The sequence below is a fragment of the Eptatretus burgeri genome, chromosome 1 (genome assembly GCF_056783735.1).
Source record: "Eptatretus burgeri isolate ZD-2024b chromosome 1, Ebu_testis_v1, whole genome shotgun sequence".
In the NCBI taxonomy this organism is placed as follows: domain Eukaryota; kingdom Metazoa; phylum Chordata; class Myxini; order Myxiniformes; family Myxinidae; genus Eptatretus; species Eptatretus burgeri.
Window position 1 is genome coordinate 164348980 of NC_140961.1, and position 20130 is coordinate 164369109.

Below are 20130 nucleotides of genomic sequence, written 5' to 3' on the forward strand. Positions count from 1 at the left end.
ATTGCTATCATAATGGCAAGAAAAAGACAATTAACAAAGGAAGAGACAGACAGACCATTATAACCCTGAAAAGTGTATGTCTTTCCTTTAGAGAAATTGCAAAGTAAGCCAAGGTGTCAGTGAGTACAGTTTCCTACACCATCAAAAGGCACTTGGAAACTGGAGGAAACTGAGAGGAAGAGGTCTGGCAGACACAAAGCCACAACACAATCAGAAGACAAGTTTCTGAAGCAACAGTTTGCGTGATCGGCGGCTCACAGGAAGCAGCTTCAAGCACAGCTTAACACTGGTCGAAGTAAGGAAGTCTCAGTTTCAACTGTGAAGAGAAGACTTCCAGCTGCAGGCTTGACAGGTCGAGTAGCAGAAAGAAAGCCATTGCAAAGATGGTAAAATAAGAAAAAGAGGCTTGCCTGGGCCATGAAGCACCGCCAGTGGACTACTGAAATTGGAAGAAGGTCCTATCGACCGATGAATCAAAATTTGAAATCTTCAGTTCATCAAGCAGGGTTTTTGTACGCCGTCGAGTATACGAAAGGATAGTCCCTCGGTGTGTGACACCAACTGTCAAACATGGAGGAGGAAGCGTGATGATCTGGGGCTCTTTTGCTGGATCCAGAGTCGGCGACTTGCACATAGTGACTGGCACCCTGAACCAAAAGGGCCACCACAGCATTTTGCAGCGCCATGCAATACCCTCTGGTCTACGCCTAGTTGATCAGCGGTTCACCCTACAGCAAGATAACGACCCAAAATATACTTCCAGGGTATATCAGAACTACCTTAGAAGAAAATAACAAGACGGGAGGCTTCAAATCATGGAATGGCCAGCACAGTCTCCAGACTTAAACCCCCATCGAGCTGTTTTGGGATGAACTGGACAGAAGGGTGAAAGGAAAGCAACCTACAAGTGCAACACAGTTGTGGGAACTTCTGCAACAGTGTTGGGAAGACCTTTCCGAACAATATTTTATTTCCATTGTGGAGAGAATGCCACGAGTACGTTCGGCTGTTTTCTCTGCAAAAGGTGGCTACTTTGATGAGTCAAAAATTTAGATTAAATTTTGGTCAACAAAACGATTCCATGATTTCTTTTTTATCTGCAATTGTTTATTTGTTCGATGCTTTAACTTCAGAGTGCATTGAAACATTAAACTGCTTAAATTTCAGTAAAAACTGGAAAAATGGGGGGTGTTCTAAAAATTTTGACCGGAAGTGTACATCAAGGAAATATCGTAATAAATCACTATTTATGGGCAGTTCAGTTAAAATCTGGGAAGAAATGCAAAAGCGATGCTCGCTTTGTTCCTTACCATTGGATGGAACAAGCTGTGCGGCATGCCGGTAGTAAGACTCCGCTTGGCTCGTTTGGTTCCTGTATCGAGCTGCAACAACACAGATGTTTTGCCTTTTAAACAAGCAAAACTTTTATCAGAACACTAAAACAAAAAAGATTATAATTATCATCCATTGCTGCAGCATGCCTAACGTAACACTTGTTAAAGTTTGAGGAATATTGTTACGTGTCGACCTCAGGGCACCGCAGCAAGTGCACCAGAAACCCCGAGGGCGTCACGGCAGAAAATAAATACACCGATGTGCCCTTGGTGGGTTTTTTTAATGGTGAAACTAACTTATGACAGGAGATAGAAGGGTAAACATCCCTACAGCCTACCTTAAACACAATAATACTACACAGCAGGGACCCATGGAAATTCCACATAATGTAAAATATGACTTCAAGTCCTCAACCCTCCTCACAAACCCCCAAGTCCTCACCCTCCCCCTCCCAACCCGAAGACATCAATCCTCTCACCACTTCAAGCCTTCAAGCCCCCTTCCCACCCGTCACAGTCGCTTGTCCAACTCACAATCCCGAGATATGAAGAAAAGATAGGTGTCCATGAACAGGTCATGGCCCATCATGGATGCCAGTAGAACTTGCAATCCTGCAAGATATGCGGAAAACGGAAAATATATAACGTGACCATGAGTTGGCCATGGCCCGTCATGGTCGCCTGTTCAAGTCACAATCCCGTGGGATATGCAGAAAAGATACGTGACAATAAATGACCAAAAACCAATGATCTTACTTCCTGATGCATATACACACACCGTTGAAGTAAAAAATGACCTCGGAAACCCTGCTTGAGTGAATGCCAACCGCCACCCTCCACCCCCTTTCCCTCGCCGTCCCCACTTCTAGCTTTCAAACCCCCTTCTCACACATCACGGCCAAGTGTCCAACTCACAATCCCGTGATATATACGGAAAAGATGTGACCACGAGTGGACCATGACCCATTATGGTCACCTCTCCAAGTCACAATCCCACAAGATATGCAGAAAAGATATGTGACAATAAATGACTGAAAACCAATTATCTTCTTCCTGATGTATATTTCTTGAGCCTTTAACAATCGAATGAACAGTAGATGCAGCGATTCCATGTATACGTCCAATTGGCGTTGTTCTTTCACCACGCTGATACTGTATAATTGCACCACTAAAGTTACACTCTGTCGCTGCTTCTTGGTACGAGGTGTGCTTGGCGAAGCACTCACGAGTCTCTTTACACTCATTATGCACAACGTGGAGTTTAACATCGAAACATCACAGCTCGGTTTATAAAGAAATATGCAATACAAATTGCATACATACCGTTTTACACAATGGCCGCTCACATTTGCAGACCGATAGTCTTACACCAAGACACCAATGGCGCGTTGGAGGGATACTGCACATGCGCAGTAGAGTGAAAACAGTCTGTTAATCAGCCGGAAGTAATTTGCTCACACGATTTCAATATTTTTCTTCCAATCACATTTTGCAGGAGGGGGGAGAAATGAATATTTTGAATTGAAAATCTAAAAAAGTAAATAATGACCTCAGACAAATTTCTAATAACATGGGTTTAATCACTGCTTGAGAGAATACCACAGGTATTTGGGTGGTGCATAAGTTAACAGACTGCTGTTTCGATTGTCGAGGCCGATCTTCACAAGGCCCATGACACCTCTCGGCTCAAAATCATTATAAATATCCCTTTGGTTGTTTTACAATGAAGGGAAAATGTAGAGGGAGTGCATAGCGATTGCGTATATGACAGCTCTGAGGCGCCTGGCGCAGAACAGTGAGCACCAAAATGGAAGCCGAAAGATTTTTCATCAGGATTAAATCATAGGTGGGTGGAGTCAGGCCAGCTGTCCAACAAATTGGGAAAAAGGGAAAAAGGGAAAAGGGAAAAAGGAAAAGAAAAAGCACGCACACACATGCATGCACGCATGCACACGCACAATTACTTTCCTCAGAATCCCCAAATTAAATAAATACAAATGTCACAGACAACAATGCAGATATAAATTAATGCACGACTCTCGATGGAGCAACTTATCCAGCAGTTTGTACAGTCAACCACAGAGGGTCATAAATGAGTGAAAAGGTCTGCAGCAAGCACAATTTCAAGGATCTCGTCTGGACAGTGTGCACAGGGTGAAGCCGACTGGACAGTCATGTATTACAAGCCCTCAAGAGGTGAAGACCTCGTATCACCGAAGCATGGAGAAGAGCCCGAAGTCCATAGGTAAGGCTGTATCACAGGCGATGAAGACGGGAACTCCAAGCTGTAAAGGACGATGTGTTAATTGAAGGAAAAGAGAGGTTGGAGGGATGAATAAGCTCCGAGAGTATGCACCAGTAGCCCAGCCGAGCACCGCCCTGAAAATGGCATGCAAATCCCCCGAAATGACACAAGCTTTGAAATAATCACCGAGGCAACAGCAGTGCAATGTCCAACAGGTTCAGTGCCTTCAGAAAGTATTCACACCACTTGACTTTTGTCACATTTTGTTGTGTTACAGCCTGAATTTTAAATGGATTAATTTTTTTTTTCATTTTCACCGATCTACACAAAATATCTCATATAATGACAAAGTGAAGCATTGTTTTAGAATTTTTTACAAATTAAAAATGAAAAGCTGAAATGCGTTGAATTGACAAGTATCAATCCGATTGCTCTGACACTCCAAATGGAGTTCAGGTGCATCCAAATTCCTTTGATCATCCTCGAGATGTCTCTACGACCTGATCGGAGTGCACCTGTGGCCAATTCAACAGGCTGGACTTGAATTAGAAACACGCCTTTTTGTATAAAGGTCCCACAGTTGAAAGTGCATGTCAGAGCAGAAACTCGACCATGAAGTCCAAGGAACTGTCCGTAGACCTCTGAGATCCAATTGTGAGGAGGCGTAGATCGGGCGAAGGGAATAAAACAATTTCTAGTGTGTTTAAAGTTCCAAAAAGTAAAGTGAGCTCCATCATTAGGAAATGGAAATAATATTGTTGTAGATTCCCCGCCAGTCGGCGTGCGAACAACCGCGTCTAACCCAGAGATGCCAACTTTTGGAAATCAGAATTAGGGAGGATTTGCAACCGACACCAAATAATGTGCGCGAAGCGCACATCTCGAGCGCGGAGCGCTCGACCTCTGCGGCGGGGTCCAGGGCCCGCCTTAGGGCCCTGGAAGCTCTGGGGTTCTCGACGCTCTCTAGTGCCCTCTGAGCCCTATTTTGGAGCATTTAACATGTTAAGAATTCCCACTTTTTGAACAAAAAAAGGGGAAAATTGTGCACTTTTTAATGTTACATGTATGTTAATATTAGTAAGTTAGGGGACAATCAAAGATTAACAAAAAGCACAAAAGAAGCAATATTTTTCTTACCTTACTGGCTGGTACTACTGCTGCTTGCTTTTTCCATGGCAGCTTTGCTGAGTGACAGCTGTGTGGCTCTTTTAGCGCTTCTGATTATGTCTTTGCTGTATTCTCTCTGGTAGCAAGGGGTGCTATGAGCTAGTTTTTCAATTAAGAGAGCTTCCAGGGTTTTGACACTCAAATTGGGACGAAATTCAGTATGATTCTTCCGTACAAGACTGAGTGCCCGCTCACATGATGCGTTCGAATGAGGAATGACCAAGATTCCCTTCATCACTTTGCTCAAATTAGGATACTTCTTGGCACCAGTGCAGGGATCTGTGAGCTGTGAAATCCGATGCCACTGCTCATCCACTCTCACTGTCTCAGTAGCAATTGTAGCTATGGAGGCGTCTGCCTGGTAGTGAGCGAATTCACTCTCAAGACTGTCTATGTCACTATCACCGCCACTGAACAGACAGGGGAATTTCTTGATGAAAAACTCCACACAGTCAAACCCCACTTCTTGGTGTAGCTTAACATCCAGCACCTGAGCATGCTTGGCTAATTCATCATCTGGCGGCCAGGTTTTGAAGATGTAATTGCAGGCTTTCACATAATATGAGCGAACTGCACTGAAGAAACCTTGGATGTCTGACTCACTCAGAGTGAAGGTGGATTTCTTGAGACTCCTTTGTTCCCTTATATACAGTTTGGCATCGTTCCCAATCATGAGGTCCTCATCATTCTTCTGATGATTTCTGTCAGAGAAGGGTACATTTACCAGAGCAACCGATGACACCGATGGTTTCAAAAACCGTACGAAGATATCTTTCAGAAGACCATTCAATTCTCCGTGCAGGAGATGAATACAGGGTTCGTCTCTTTGGAGCAGAAGATTCCCCTTCTCAAAAAGCTTGTTAGCATATCGAAGGAAGAAACAATAGAGTTTTGTTTGTGGAGACAAGAACATCCTGTTGACACGTTTTTCTCTAGATTCCTGCACAGTGTTTGAGGAAGATGCGCTTTTAGTTGTAGAACTCGTAGTACACTTAGCCGCAGGGCGATCACACTTGCGTTTACTGCCAGCAGAAGAGGTCAGACTCGTAGTACCAGATCCAATTTTACGTTTGAGGAGAGAGCTTGAGGTAGGTGCAGCCAAGGAAGAAGACCTCTGATTCGAAGGTTTTGCTGAGCTTCTATCAAGTGATTTGGCAAAAGCAGAACTTAACTTGGGTCCTTCTTTGCCTGTAGATGGGACTATCACAGTCTTTCTCGACTCTGAAGGGATCTGCTTTGTAGATGAACGTGATGAAGGGCCGGTGATGCTACCTGCTCTCAGCATTGGTTTTGGTGCTGTCCCTGCTGTCTTCTTCGCAGCAGATACTGCAGTGGTAGTGGTGAATGCTGCTCCACTAGTGCTTGATCCTGCAGTGCCAGTACTGGCAGTAGATACAGTGCCGTCCTTCTTGCTCGTTGTTAGAGTCTTGGCTACAGTTGGTTGCATTTTTCTTCGTACTTCTTCTTTGAAGAAGAGGCGAAGTGGCTCCCACTGTTCAATCAGCCTGTCTAGGCACTGACCAAGGGACAGCCACCTTGTTGCGACATGCTTCAGAATCTTGTGTGTCGGGGCATCACAGAGTTCTTGCAGTGCTTTCACTCCTTTGACGCGTTTACTACTTTTGTCCAAGTAGTAGTAAATATCGATGAGAAAGTCATCTAATTCAATGGATAAGGCCTGAGCCGCCTTCTTGGCCGTATTGTGCATCATATGGGAAGGGCATCCCATGATGTAGCACTCTGGATTTTGTTTGTGGATATAAGCAGCGACTCCTTTGTGCTTGCCCACCATGACAGAGGCATTATCAGCACAAAAGAAAACACAATTTCCCCACGGAATTTTCCTGTCACTGAACTCATGATCAAGCAGTTTGAAAATGTTTTCTCCAGTGGAATCTTGTTTGCACGCAGGCAAACTTAGCAAACCTTGCTTCACAATCCCAGCACTGTTGTCATAGTACGAAATCAGGACAGGATATAGCTGGGCCTCACCACTATCATTGCTACCGTCTGTAGCTAGGCTAAATGGAGCTAGTCTAGCAATATCGGCAATAGATGAAGCAGTAACATTTGACAACTCACCAATTATTGCTGAAGTTTTTGTTCTTGCACATCCATACTTTGAAGCAACTTTTGAATCTGGAAACATCTTTTGAAATAGAGGTCCAGCATGATCTGAGACTGATATGGGCAAGTTATGTTCCACAATAAATCCACTAAAGAGAAGTTCCGCTCGGGTAACATCCTCTTTCTCGCTTGTCCCTTGTTTGGTGAAATAATTCAGAAGTGTACCGGTACTCGTGCTCGAAGATCTCTCCTTTGCAATGTCTGTGTATCATCGCGACCTCCGTGCTCAACTGAAATATCAACGCTGCATACTGTACAATACGCATGATGAATTCCTCTTTCAGACTTTCGAATACACGGGTATTGGAGACTGTATTCGGTCTTGTACTTCTGAGACCATTTCTTGGTCTTCGTAAGCTTCTTTTCTGCCATTTCGTAATCAACATCGAGGGCTTGAAGCATCGGTACCTTCGAAGTCGATGTTCCACAGCTGCAGCGCGACTCGTAGAACTCTAGCGGCTGTTAAACACCGCACGGTGGTCGCGACCGCCGGGCTGGTACGGGGCCCAGCTGCATGCAGTGAGCGTATCGCATGCATATACACTGTGCATACATACCGCATGCACTGTATTGCACACATACCGCATGCACTAAATCTCAGTGCATGATCGCATAAGCGAGATCCAGACCCAATGTTTCGCTGCTCCTCATTTGAATTTGCAATTTTTTACGTACAATTTGGGAGCAGCGAACGTTATGGAGTTACCACATGCTATACGTAGCAGACGATGCTTTTCATTCAATTCTCATACTAGTACATTCTGATTAGTGAACAGTGCAAAAATATCAAAATTTCGGGAGGATAAGGATAGTGATCGTAAGGGCGGGAGTTTGGGTGAATTTTCGGAAGCCTCCCGATGAAATCGGGAGGGTTGGCATTGCTGCTAACCAATAGCGGTCGCTTTGCCCACCGAACGGACAATCCAGTCGTGACTTTCTGGAACAACGCCAGAAACCAGTCATGGGTGGGTTTTTAATCCCACCACGGCCCAGTCCGTATTCTACCCGCGCAAAATAGGGTCAATCACCGAATATCGATATACCTAAGTACCCACGCGGGTAACCTACCGAGGGACCGTACCTCGGCGAAGGCCTGCTTGGACACGAACCGCTTAAGCGGTCCATTCCGTTCTGGGATAACCGAGCGGGTATTATCGCCAGACCTCGCCGGACCCGATTCTATTTAAAAACCAACTATATTCCGAGTGCAAGATGGGGCAGTTCAATGAGGGAATGGACGCAACGAACAGGGTTACATACACAACACAAGGACATTTATTATAATAAAGCACGTATGCAATTAAACAAGGCAAAACACGTATGCAATTATACAAGCAACAAAAGCACGACAAAAGAACTACAACCGTCTACTTATTATGTGCAGTCACTTGCACTTAACAGCAGTTCCTACTTATTAGACGGGCCCACGGACACACGTACGCACACGCACACACACACACACACCCAAGAAATGGTGGCAGAGGCCTTTAATAACGAGCTCCAGCTCGGAGGACAGGTGAGCTGAAACCCAGAACCTATCTCGAACCTCTCCACCTCGTGTGGTCTTCAAGTTGTTCAGACCTGGGCTCCAGCGAGAGCGAGCTGGATCCAATCGCCGAGCCGCGATCCTTCCCGAGCTCCCGCAAATCCTCCTGCACTTCTCAACACGTGCTGGTGAGACGAGGCGACGATCCTTCCCATCGATGCGTCGCTTCCCGAGGAACCACCTCCCACGCGTCTCAACACGTGCTGGTGAGACGAGGCGCCGAACCTTCCCGTTGATGCGTCACTTCCCCGAGGAACCACCTCCACGAAGAGGTCGATGAGTCACACCAAGCTGGGAATCAAAATGGAGAACAAAGAGCTCCACGAACTAAGAAGAAGAAGCCACCACTCGCAGCTCCAGCGACCGGCTTAACTTCCTTCCAAACAGGGCAGCTTGAAGCAAAAAGCTCTCCCGAGCCAGGCCTCAGCCGAAGCTCACCGAGCCAGCCGAAACAAAAAAGCTTCCGAAGGCCTCAACCCTAACGCAAGCCAAGCAGGACCCGACGGTCTGCTTAACGACTACTCTCTTCTCCCTTCTCCAACTCTGCCCACAAACAAATGAAAAAGATCTCCTCTTATCCTTCTCCCGCCCTTCCCCCGATTCCGGCGTGACTCATGCCCTCGTGCTCCATCCCCCGCTCATCCACAGGTGGGACGGAGTTGTTGACATCATGAGTCATGGGATGGTAGGGTGGTTCTTCCTCTTCGCAGAAGAGGGGGAGGGATGTCTCCATTGTTCGTTCCCTGACTATTAAATCGATCCGCAGTGCATCTAATCATTTCTGAACATTTAAACAATCAAAGGTGAGCCATCTCGGGAACAAGCACTTATCGACATAGCTGACTAAAGGAACCTGTATGTTGTGTGCAATCAAATTCCAAATTCGTAACAATATGTAACAACCCAGACTCTTCCTCGAGCAGGCCATCCGACCAAACTGAGCAACCAGGCAAGAAGGACCTTGGTCAGGGAGTTGACCAAGAACCCAATGACCACTCTGACAGAACTACAGACTTCCTTGGCTTCTATGGGAGAACCTGCCGGAAGGACAACAGTGTCTGCAGCACTTCACAAATCTAGGCTTCATGGAGAGTGACCAGATGGAAGCCACTCCTGAGAAAAAGTCACATGACAGGATGCCTGGAGTTTTCAGAAAGGCATGTGAAAGGCTCTGAGAGCATGAGGCAAAAGATTCTGTAGTGTGATTAGACGAAAATTGAATTATTAGGCCTGAAAGCAAAGCGCTACGTCTGACGGAAACCGAGCAAAGCTCACAACCCACCTGACATCATCCCTACCATGAAGCATAGTGGTGGCAGCATCATCCTACAGGGATGCTTTTCAGCAGCAGGGACTGGGAGACTTACAAGGATAGATGGAACAATGAATGGAGCCAAATACAGGAAAAACTAGGACACTCGGTAGAGCGCATACCTCCGCCTTGTAATGCCTGATCCACGAGAACAAATCTGGCCCAATACGTTTGAGATATCATGCCACATACAATTTTTGAGCCCCATCTCTCAATGGTGAAGAATCACTTTAAAAATTATAGTCGTCGGATCCAGATCCGGATCTTCACCAAAAATCTAATCAGTTCATCCTCGTCACACACTGAACCTGTCCACAACTTCTAGACAGGTCTCCTATCGCTACTTTCTCCAACATCAACTCATCCTGGGAATTCTTTCAAAGAAACTTGCTCTCTCTCATGCACAGATTTATCCCATCTCGTCTTCAGTTGTCCTACCCTTCCTCCCGCCCATGGTTCACTGAAGCTTGCGGCGAGACAGGTGGAAAGCAAATCCTTGGAAGGCAAATCCAACTGAAGGCAATCTTAGTTCCTTCCATAAAGCTCGGAACAAGTGTGTTTCTACGCTGAGGAGAACCAGGAAACATCATCTTTCAAATTTCAAGTGTGAACTCTCAAAACCTGTGTCCCCCTTCAAATCTTGGTGGCATCTAATGAAGTGTTTCTGGTGCATGTTCGCACTCATCCCCTCCCTAACCTCAAATGGCTGCACACCTGACACTGCACGCAAAAAGGCTGAAGACATAAACCTCAATGATAGTCTGTCAGGTGGAGGGGTCCATTGGTACCAACTGGGTGTTCAAGGTTCATTGGTACAATTTGTGTGTCAGGAAACCATTTATGCTTGGTATCAGTTAAAAATGAGTAGCTTTCATTTCAAAATTAGTTGTTTAAAGGAACCTTTATCAGTTCACTGTCTAGTACAAATGTCCTTGTAAGTCATTTACATTCAAAAGATTCTGGTCATATATGTGATGACTGAATAGATTATAGATATAAATAAGGTAGCAAACGAACGCTTACACCCTGCAAGTACCTCCAAATGCTATTTTTTGATTCCTAAAATGTAGAAAATAAAATATACATTTCTCACCAGTATATATTTTCCTTGCAGGAATTCCTGACTTCGTTATAGTTTTTGGACTCTTCAGAAATTACTGTTATTATTTCTAATGCCATTTTATTTATTTTAGGGCAATTCAAAAATGGACAGCACAAAAACGATTTGCATTATTCACATGACTGGTGAGGATCCACAAACTGGTCTCACTTCACCGAAGGATCTGGAATCCGGGAATTCCCGCCTAAGAGCTGCGAGGTTACGACAGTATCATACTTTGCTGCAAATTGCAGAAAATGCACAAGAAGGGCAGATACCACAAGTACATTATCATCTGAAATGTCGATGCTCTTCACTATGAAACGGGACTTCGATAAACTTGACGCAACAAAGAAAGATAAAGATGAAAAAAAACGAATATGTTTGCATCAGTCAACATAATCTTCAAGCTCAGCTGTGATGGGTAAAGTATGCATATTCTGTCCACCTGGGAAAACTTCAAATAAAAGTACACTAAAGGAACACGAACAAGAGAACCACTGACAAAGTGTGCACAGCTTCAAGCTGATGTTACGTACGATTCACAACATCGCTATGCAGAGACAGGACACACGAATTGTTGCTGTGGCAACAAGAGAACAAGTTGCTGCGGAAACTTAGTGCCATAAATCGTGCTGCATGCTCTCCACCAATACTAGACCTTCAGAACCCAACTCATATAGAAGACAGCGGAAAGTGATAATGACGCTCGATACAATCTACCTGAAGCAACATCAAATGACCAACTCTTCCAACACAAGACAAGACTTGTTTCAGTCTCCACGGATTGTCCCAATAACTGAGCTGACTCATCTTCTAGTAACATACATGCATGTTCGTGAGGTGTCTGCAATTAAAGACGCCACCAAAAAACATTTCCGTCGAACACTACATGTTGAATTTGGCAATACTCTTCATATATTTCCTGACAGCAAAGGAAAATTGCTCGTCTTTCTTGAGAATCTCAGCAAGTATGTGCTTGCAGAGAGAGAATGTGAGGCTGAAAACAGAACTTGAAACCTCACATAGTATGTCCGCAGAAGTCAGCCATACACTGCAAAAAGCAGCCTTGCATCTCAGATCAGTGATGAAATCTCAAGGTAAGACCAGACAGTGGCCATTCCTCCCCTCTGTCATGGATGAATCTACCTCCAAAGTGCCAAAAGAAGTGCAGGGGTTCCGATTTGCTTTATTGAGTGGAAAAATGAATCCAATGAATCCAAAGAATCCAACTAAACAGGTAAAAATGCTGATAGATTCTTCTTCACAAGATCTGGTGTACGCTGTCAGTTGTGGGTCTCAAGTTCCACACAAGTATATTTTACTTCCATGTGCAGTGAAGGCCTTGACAGAAAATACAGAAGTTATACACATGTTAAATCGACTTGGACTTGGTGTGTCATATACAGTCATTGAAGAAAATGAGACTGCTCTTTGCCTCAGGAAGATTGCTGCCACTAACGAAACTGTTTGTCTGCCTGAAAACATTCAGCCTGGTGTTTTTACCACTTTGGCACGGGACAACATTGACAGACGAGAAGAGACTGACTGGGGAAGGGACATCACATCGGGTCAATGGCATAGCAGTTCAGCGCAAGATTTTTGGACCTTTTCTACTGGAAAAAAAAACCTTTGCCTGAGATTGAGAAGTCAAAGAAGTGGACCCTCAGTGTGGAAAATGTTTCTTCACCCATCTATATTTCTGATGAAAGAATTGGACCTCGCAGCTTGAAAACGATTGATGTCGATTAAACAGAAGTCACACAAACATCTTTGAATAGCAATCTTGTTTGGTTTCTTGCAAAACAGGTCAATAGCGATGATCAAACAGTCATGGGTTGGACTGGATTCAATATTTTAACCAGGGGGACATGCAGGTCTCACAGGACAATAAAAGGATATCTTCCAACGATCAATGCACCAGCCACAAACATGTCTCCTGTGAATGAAATACTCAACCAATCAGTCAGTATCAGAAAGCAGCTCAGCCTTGATGAGATTGTTCTTGTATTTGATCAAGCATTGTATGCAAAGCCTACTGAGATCACTTGCAAACATGCTGAGAAATACGAGAATTCTAAACTTCCCCTCAATCATTGGTAAAAAAAATTCCAAGACGGTGGTCTTAAAAACATTGTTATAGAAGCAGGCATTGTTGCTGAAGGCTCGGTTTCCAGTGTGATGGAAGGTCGTCATTATAACAGGGCAGCAAGAACCCACAAGTACATTTATGAAGCACTGCTTCACCTGTCTGGGAAACTGTTCATTTTGTGGATGCAGCATAATTGCCCCAATTTCAGGGCATCCATGGAAGCAGGACGAGAAGAGGTACATGATCTGCACATCATCACAACTTCAAAACTTTTGAAGTAACCCAACAAAATAAGTCCGTAAACACACTGCTGCATCACTTGAGCTATTGCAGCACTTCCTTGATAAATTGAGACACAACAATGGCCCATTGTCTGAACACTGCATGAGCAATGTCGACATGGTGACTATTGTACTTGACTTGATCCATGTATCGAGGGAAGGAAACTGGCAGTTGCACATGGCATGCATTCATGAATGTATTGTTACGCATCTGGAAGCTTACTGCACTCAACACTCAGGACCCATAGCTCAGTTATTTCGATAAGTAAATGTGGATAGATAGCTCCCTTTCCCCTATGTCAAATGGGAATTAAGTGTGCATGCGCTGCAAAGTTACCATATAGTTAGGATTTTTACATCCACAATGACAACGCCCATCTTCACTTTCACATGACAACACTCTGCTCACGGCATTCTTCGCGCACTCGCCAGCAAGCGCACGCATGGGCGGAGTCTAACATAGGCATGGCATCCCTCTTTGGCCAATCAGCAAAGAGCGGGTGTCTCACCCTCCCCGTTTCCGACTGAACACGATCGCCATTACGCACGTGGCCAAAGGCGAGGAGGTGGGCGGAGCCACAAACGCCTCCGGCCAGGACTCCGCCCAGAAGGGTGGGAGTTGCCCCGCCTACCGTGGGCCTGTCCAATGGAGGACGGCAAGGGAATCGTGCGATGCAACTGATCAATCAGAAGGCGAGTGGCGAGGAGAGGAGGCCCTCCCTTCTGAAGAGAAGGAGTGGTGGTCGGGATGAGCGTGAAGAGGAGTTTTGCGTCCTGAGTCTGCTTGCGTGCGCGTCTCTGCCTGGCTTTGTGACGGACTGCATCCCGCGCTTCGAGGGTGTCTCGTCCGGCGCGTTGCAGCGAGCGGTCGAGTTTCATTGGGGGGAGATCGCCCTGTCTCGCCTCTGCTGGATTTGGCTGCCCTGGTCCGTGCTTTTGGCGACTGGAGCTCCAGGAAGTTGTGGACGTCCAGCCGTACACTCGCGGCCAGGTAGCCAGCCGTCCTGACTCCCAGCCGAACTATCCTCTTCAGCTGGAGAGCCGAATAAAGACCGTTGCGGTCCATCTCTTTTCTTTGGGTGTGCGTCTGTGTGCGGGCCTGTCTTGTCAAGTAGAATTGGTTAAGTGCTCTTCGCCTGGACATGATTACATTGCTAAAGGCCCGGTCACACCTTGACGTTTTAGCCAACGTATGCCGATTTTTGAATTTTTTTTCTAAAACGCTGGCACACGTTGAATACGTTATGGGTAAGTTTTGATAACATTGAGAGCACGCTGAAAAACACTGCCATACGTCGTTGTACGTTGGCTTTAAACGTTGTACTTTTCGGTTGTCCTCAAATTTTTTCACGCTTGAAATTTCACGACGTATGCCGGCGTATGACTCACACGTTCCGCTACGCTGGCCACAAGTTGTATGCACGGTCTGCGATCGTTGACAGACGTCAACACATGCTACTTGTAAGTTAATCATAAGTTGAGACACGCCGAGGTAATGTTTAGCGTACCCGAAACTTATTTCTAACCTATGATTAACGTGTTGTTGGCACGTTACGCGATCGTTGCCACACATCGACAGACGTTACTTTTAAGTTACTCATAGGCTGAAAGACGTCGGTATAATGGATCGTCCTTGCGTCAGCGTCCACGGCCACGGCCAGGACACTAATTTGCAGCATTCTTCAAACTTTTCTTCGGCATGACGAGGATGTTCACACTTCGATGTCTAGCTTGGCTATGATTCCAATTGTCCATCGGCAGCGTCTATTTAAAATAGTCGAGTTTGAGCGTTTTAACACGTTCAGAAGAAACGCTTCAAATTTCAAAACCCCAGCGTCAAAAAACAAAGGCGAGTGACAGCAATTAAAAACGTTCATTGTAAACAATGAAAATAGCAGAGTGGTGCCGTTTAAAAGTCGTTGAGTGTAAAAAAAATCGAATTGTTGAGTGCAAGCGTCTACTTTCAATAGTGGGGTTTGAGCGATTCAACACGTTCAATAGAAACGATTAAAATTTCCGAGCGCCAGCGTCAAAAAACAAAGGCGAGTGACAGCAATTTAAATCGTTCATTGTAAACAATGAAACTAGCTGAGTGGTACCGTTTAAAAGTCCTTGAGTGTAAAAAAAAATCCAATTGTTGAGCGCAAGCGTCTACTTTCAATAGTGGAGATGCAGCCATTTAAATCGTTGAGTGGCAGCCTATGAACCTACCCGTGGACACGCGGACGCAAGGACGATCCATCATAACCCACACCCTCCCCCTCACACTCACCTACTACTGCCAACATGAACAAACTACTACTACTACTAATACTAATACTAATACTAATACTAATACTGCTGACATGGACATCGACTCAAAAAGGAACTCGAAAACACTGTTGGGTTCCCCTTTTATGAGCAGCATTTTTATATACCAATTCCCAAAACCGCTGGGAACACGTCTTTATATGGCAGTTGTAAGCTAGAAACACATTCATTTTTTTTTTTGTCGACCGGAAGACGTCATTGGAATACGTCTACATACGTCGATGTGTGTTGGGACTACGTAAAGAATTGGTTCAAAGCACGTCAAACATAAGTTAGAAATAAGTTTCGCGTAAAAAAGACATTACCACGGCGTGTTTCGACTTATGAGTAGCTTATAAGTAGCCTTTGTGGACGTGTGTAAGCGTCCACATATCGTGTGTAAAACTTATCCCCATCGCATGCGAACGTGTGTCATACGCCGAGTACGTCGTAAAATTTTGAACATGTTTAAAATTTCTTGACGTACTCTACTTACTACGACGTATGATAGCGTACTTTAGCGTTCTACTCGCGCATACCAAACTTACTCATACCGTATTCGACGTGCCCCAACGTTTTAGACACACTTTTTGTTACGTCGGCATACGCTGGCAAGATCGCCAAGGTGTGACCGCGATGTTGACCCTTCCATTTCTACGGCAGTTATGATTCGAATCGTTGTGCGTCAGCCTTTTAATAGGCTACGTCACGACATCGTCGGCGATGCGTGCAACGCGCTATGCCTAAGTTAGACTATCGTTGGGCATCGGTTGTGTAGGCCGACAACAGGTTCAGCATTCGTTGGTATAAGTTATCTATAACACAACGAAACGTTCTGTGTTGTTATCAATGCGTTATACATAAGACCAAGTCGCTATGAATACGTCCGAATCTTTAAAAAAAAACATCAAAAGTTCAACGTAAGCCAGCGTTTTACATAAATTTTAACACGTTGCCATCGCTGGCTAAAACGTCAAGGTGTGACCGGGCCTTAAGTCAGTTTAACTCTGCTCTTTGTGTGTTCCTTTCCCCCCTCAACCACCTTATTGTAAATAAATCCCCTGTTAAATGTTTCAGCTCCTTCCTGTGTTTTCTTTATTAGTTTTCTTTTTGGTGCGTGTTGGTGGATTAAAAAGGCTGTTGCTGCCGTAGTTGTGCATTTTGACCGACGGATCTTGGTAACCATCCGCTAAGGTTACGCACGGTTCAAGCACGCTACTGGCTCGTTCCGCTCGAGCTCCGCAGAGGGTGAATTTCTCCGGTTGCTTGGACGATGTGGGTATTTAGGTAAATTGAATACAATTACTTTAGTCTAATATAAAACGGCGTAAAGAGTAAACTTTTCTTTCTTTAATCTCTAAAACTAAACCAATTTACTATAGTTAAATATGTAAATTTTTCAAACACCAACTAAAGCAGTTTTAAGAACAAGCTTATAACTTTACGAAAGTTAGGACCCAAACTAGGATTAGACACCCCACTATGCCTAACCGTAAACAAAGAATTTTCCGCCCGAATACTACGAGCACAAGCTTAAAATTCAAAAGACTTGACGGTGTCCTATCCCCCTAGAGGAGTTCGTTTCCTAAACGATAATCCGCGATTCACCTTACCATTTTTACCAGTTTATATACCGCCGTCGAAAGCCAACCCTACCTAAAGGAACAGGCAAAATGGCCTTAGCCAAAACGTCAGGTTAGGTGTAACCTATAAAATGGAAAAAACGAACTACATTAATAATCTACTAGCCAAAACCGCATCACAGACGGATTCCGTTCCATGAGCCCAATATGACAACCAGTGGCGGCTCTTGTAAGAGCCGGATCCGAGTCGAAGTACTCCATGGCCTTACCTAATGAGGCCTACAAAACGTCCTTGTACACGACATTTTTGGTGTACACTACTCCTTGTGAAGAAGTCCCCTGATTTGTGCATGTGTCTACTTTGACGTACAAACACCGTGTCAAAACTTCTCAGGTCACAGTACCGAGAAAAACGTGACGCGACCGCTAGGAGCACAAAATTGGTCCTTCAGTATTAATATATAGATTATTTATATAAAACAAATGAAAACTTAGTTAAAATTGAATTTAGAAGTAAATAAAAACCAGATAATTTTATTGAACTGAGCCATATGACACGCACACACCGCCCGTCACTCCCAAAACGTTTTGGGAAAAGTCGTAACACGGTAAGTGTACCAGAAGGTGCACTTGGACCCAAAACGTAGCTTAATTTTAAAGCATCTCTTTTACACTGAGAAAATACTTGTGAAAATCAAGCCGTCTTGAGCTTTAACTTTAGCTTAACACTCACTTATTCCAACTATTTCATACTATTTTAAGCCAAGTATTTTTTAAGAAAAGCAAACCAAAAGCTATAGACAAAGTACCTTAAGGGAAAATTGAAAAAAAATGAAAACAAAAGCACTAAAAAGTAGAGATTAAAACTCTTACCTTTTGCATCATAGTTTAACTACCTAAAACAGACTTTCTGAGCCTGAATCCCGAAATTAAATGAGCTACTCAAAAATAATTTTTGAATCAACTTTTTTCTGTAGCAATAGAATAAGAAAATTTTCGAGTAGAGGTGAAATGCCTATCGAATTTAATAATATCTGGTTACTTGAAAGAAGATTATAACTCCGCTTTTACAATTTTCAAAATTAACTTTTAATAACTTTTAAAGTGTGAAAAGTCAGTCACGAAAGGAACAGCCTTCATGACTTTAGGAAACAACCTTTGGGAATGAAAAAATTTACCAATTTTTAGAGTAAAAATTGGCTTAAAAGCAGCCATTTAAGAAAGCGTTACAGCCCATACTCCTTTATTTAAAAATTTCAACCTTAAAATAACCTCTTCCCTTAATATATCAAGTAATGTTATATCGTTATAATAGATAAAATGTTAAAATTAGTAATAAGGAGTCTGACCTCCTCTCTATATACCAGTGTATATCGAAACGAACTCCCATCGATATTTAACGACCCTTAACCCAACAGAACAGAAGGGCAAAACCAAACTTTCAAGAAATTCACCTTTTTCTTCATCGTTAACCCAACACAGGGGTATATTAGAGAAAGATTAAAAAAATTAGAAGGAACTCGGCAAACTATGGCTTCGCCTGTTTACCAAAAACATCGCTTATTGTTTAATTAACATAATAAGTCCTACCTGCCCAGTGATTTTTTCAACGGCCATCTCTGATGATAACGTAGCATAATCAATTGTCTATTAATTTTAGACTAGAATGAATGGATTAACGAAAGCCAAACTGTCTCCTAATTTTAATCAATGAAATTATCCTTTCTGTTCAAAGACAGAAATTTTCTTATAAGACGAAAAGACCCTAAAAGCTTCAAACATTAAATTAACCTATCTATAAAAACAAATAAAGAAAAATACTAATTTTAAAAATTTGGTTGGGGCAACCATTGAATAAAACTATCATCAATAATTAAACGAAAAATTTTCTTAAAACAAAGTAACAACTTAATTAAATAAGAAACTTATTAAAATGACCCAGAATCTTCTGATCAATGAACAAGTTACTTTAGGGATAACAGCGCTATTTCTTTTTAAAGTTCACATCGACAAAGAAGCTTAGGACCTCAATGTTGGATTAAGATACCCAAGTGGTGCAAAAGCTACAAATGTTTTGTTTGTTCAACGAATAATATCTTACATGATCTGAGTTCAGACCGGAGCAATCCAGGTCAGCTTCTATCTATAACTAATTTTATCGAGTACGAAAGGAAAAATAAAATATAGCCTATTATAAAATTATGCTATTAAAATTAATTTTACAATCATTTATATTCTCAAGAGAAGAAAACTTGTTTAGGTAGCATTGGAGGCCCAATGCTATAGATTTAAAATATATAACCATGAGTTCAAATCTCATTTTAAACATTATGATTTCACAAATTGCAAACTCCTTACTTACTTTTATCATAGTTTTGATGGCCATAGCCTTTTTAACCTGAGTAGAACGAAAAGTTTTGGGGTACATGCAACTCTGAAAAGGGCCTAACATTGAAGGCCCTTTTGGGCTTCTACAGCCATTCGCTGATGGAATCAAATTATTTATTAAAGAGCCCGTTCAACCATCACACGCCTCTATCTTCATATTTATTTTTGCTCCAACACTAGCTATTTCTCTTTCCCTTATTTTATGAATTTCCCTTCCTTTACCTTTGTCTCTTTCAGACATAAACTTAGGTTTGATATTTATCTTAGCAGTTTCAAGCCTTTCAGTCTACTCCCTTTTAACATCAGGTTGAGCATCAAACTCAAAATATGCTTTAATAGGAGCTTTACGAGCAGTAGCCCAAACAATTTCTTATGAAGTAACTCTAGGACTTATAATTATTTTACTTACTATTTTATCTGGGGGGTTTGACCTTAAATTATTTATTAACCTCCAAGAAAAAATCTGACTTTTCTTCCCTTTATGACCAATTTTTTTAATATGGTTTATTTCAACATTAGCAGAAACCAATCGTGCTCCTTTTGACTTAACAGAAGGAGAATCAGAATTAGTTTCAGGATTCAACGTTGAATTTTCAGGAGGTTTATTTGCCTTATTTTTTTTAGCAGAATATGCTAATATCTTATTTCTGAATACACTGACAATTAT

General features: G+C 43.1%; 1 protein-coding gene and 1 pseudogene across 3 annotated transcripts in view; one reads left to right on the forward strand and one right to left on the reverse strand.

Moving 5' to 3' along the window:
• Positions 1–20130, reverse strand: part of LOC147035920 (nonsense-mediated mRNA decay factor SMG7-like) — an 86386-nt gene that overhangs the window by 33209 nt on the left and 33047 nt on the right. For 2 of the 3 annotated variants that reach the window (XM_085848464.1, XM_085848474.1), the window contains exons 6-7: positions 1869–1946; positions 1311–1382 (exon numbers count right to left, since the gene is read on the reverse strand). In XM_085848464.1, the coding sequence (XP_085704590.1) occupies positions 1311–1382; positions 1869–1946 (150 nt within the window). The remainder of the gene's footprint in view (positions 1–1310; positions 1383–1868; positions 1947–20130) is intronic. The other variant, XM_085848484.1, reaches the window with a different exon arrangement.
• LOC147035921 (uncharacterized) lies at positions 10739–12562 on the forward strand (annotated as a pseudogene).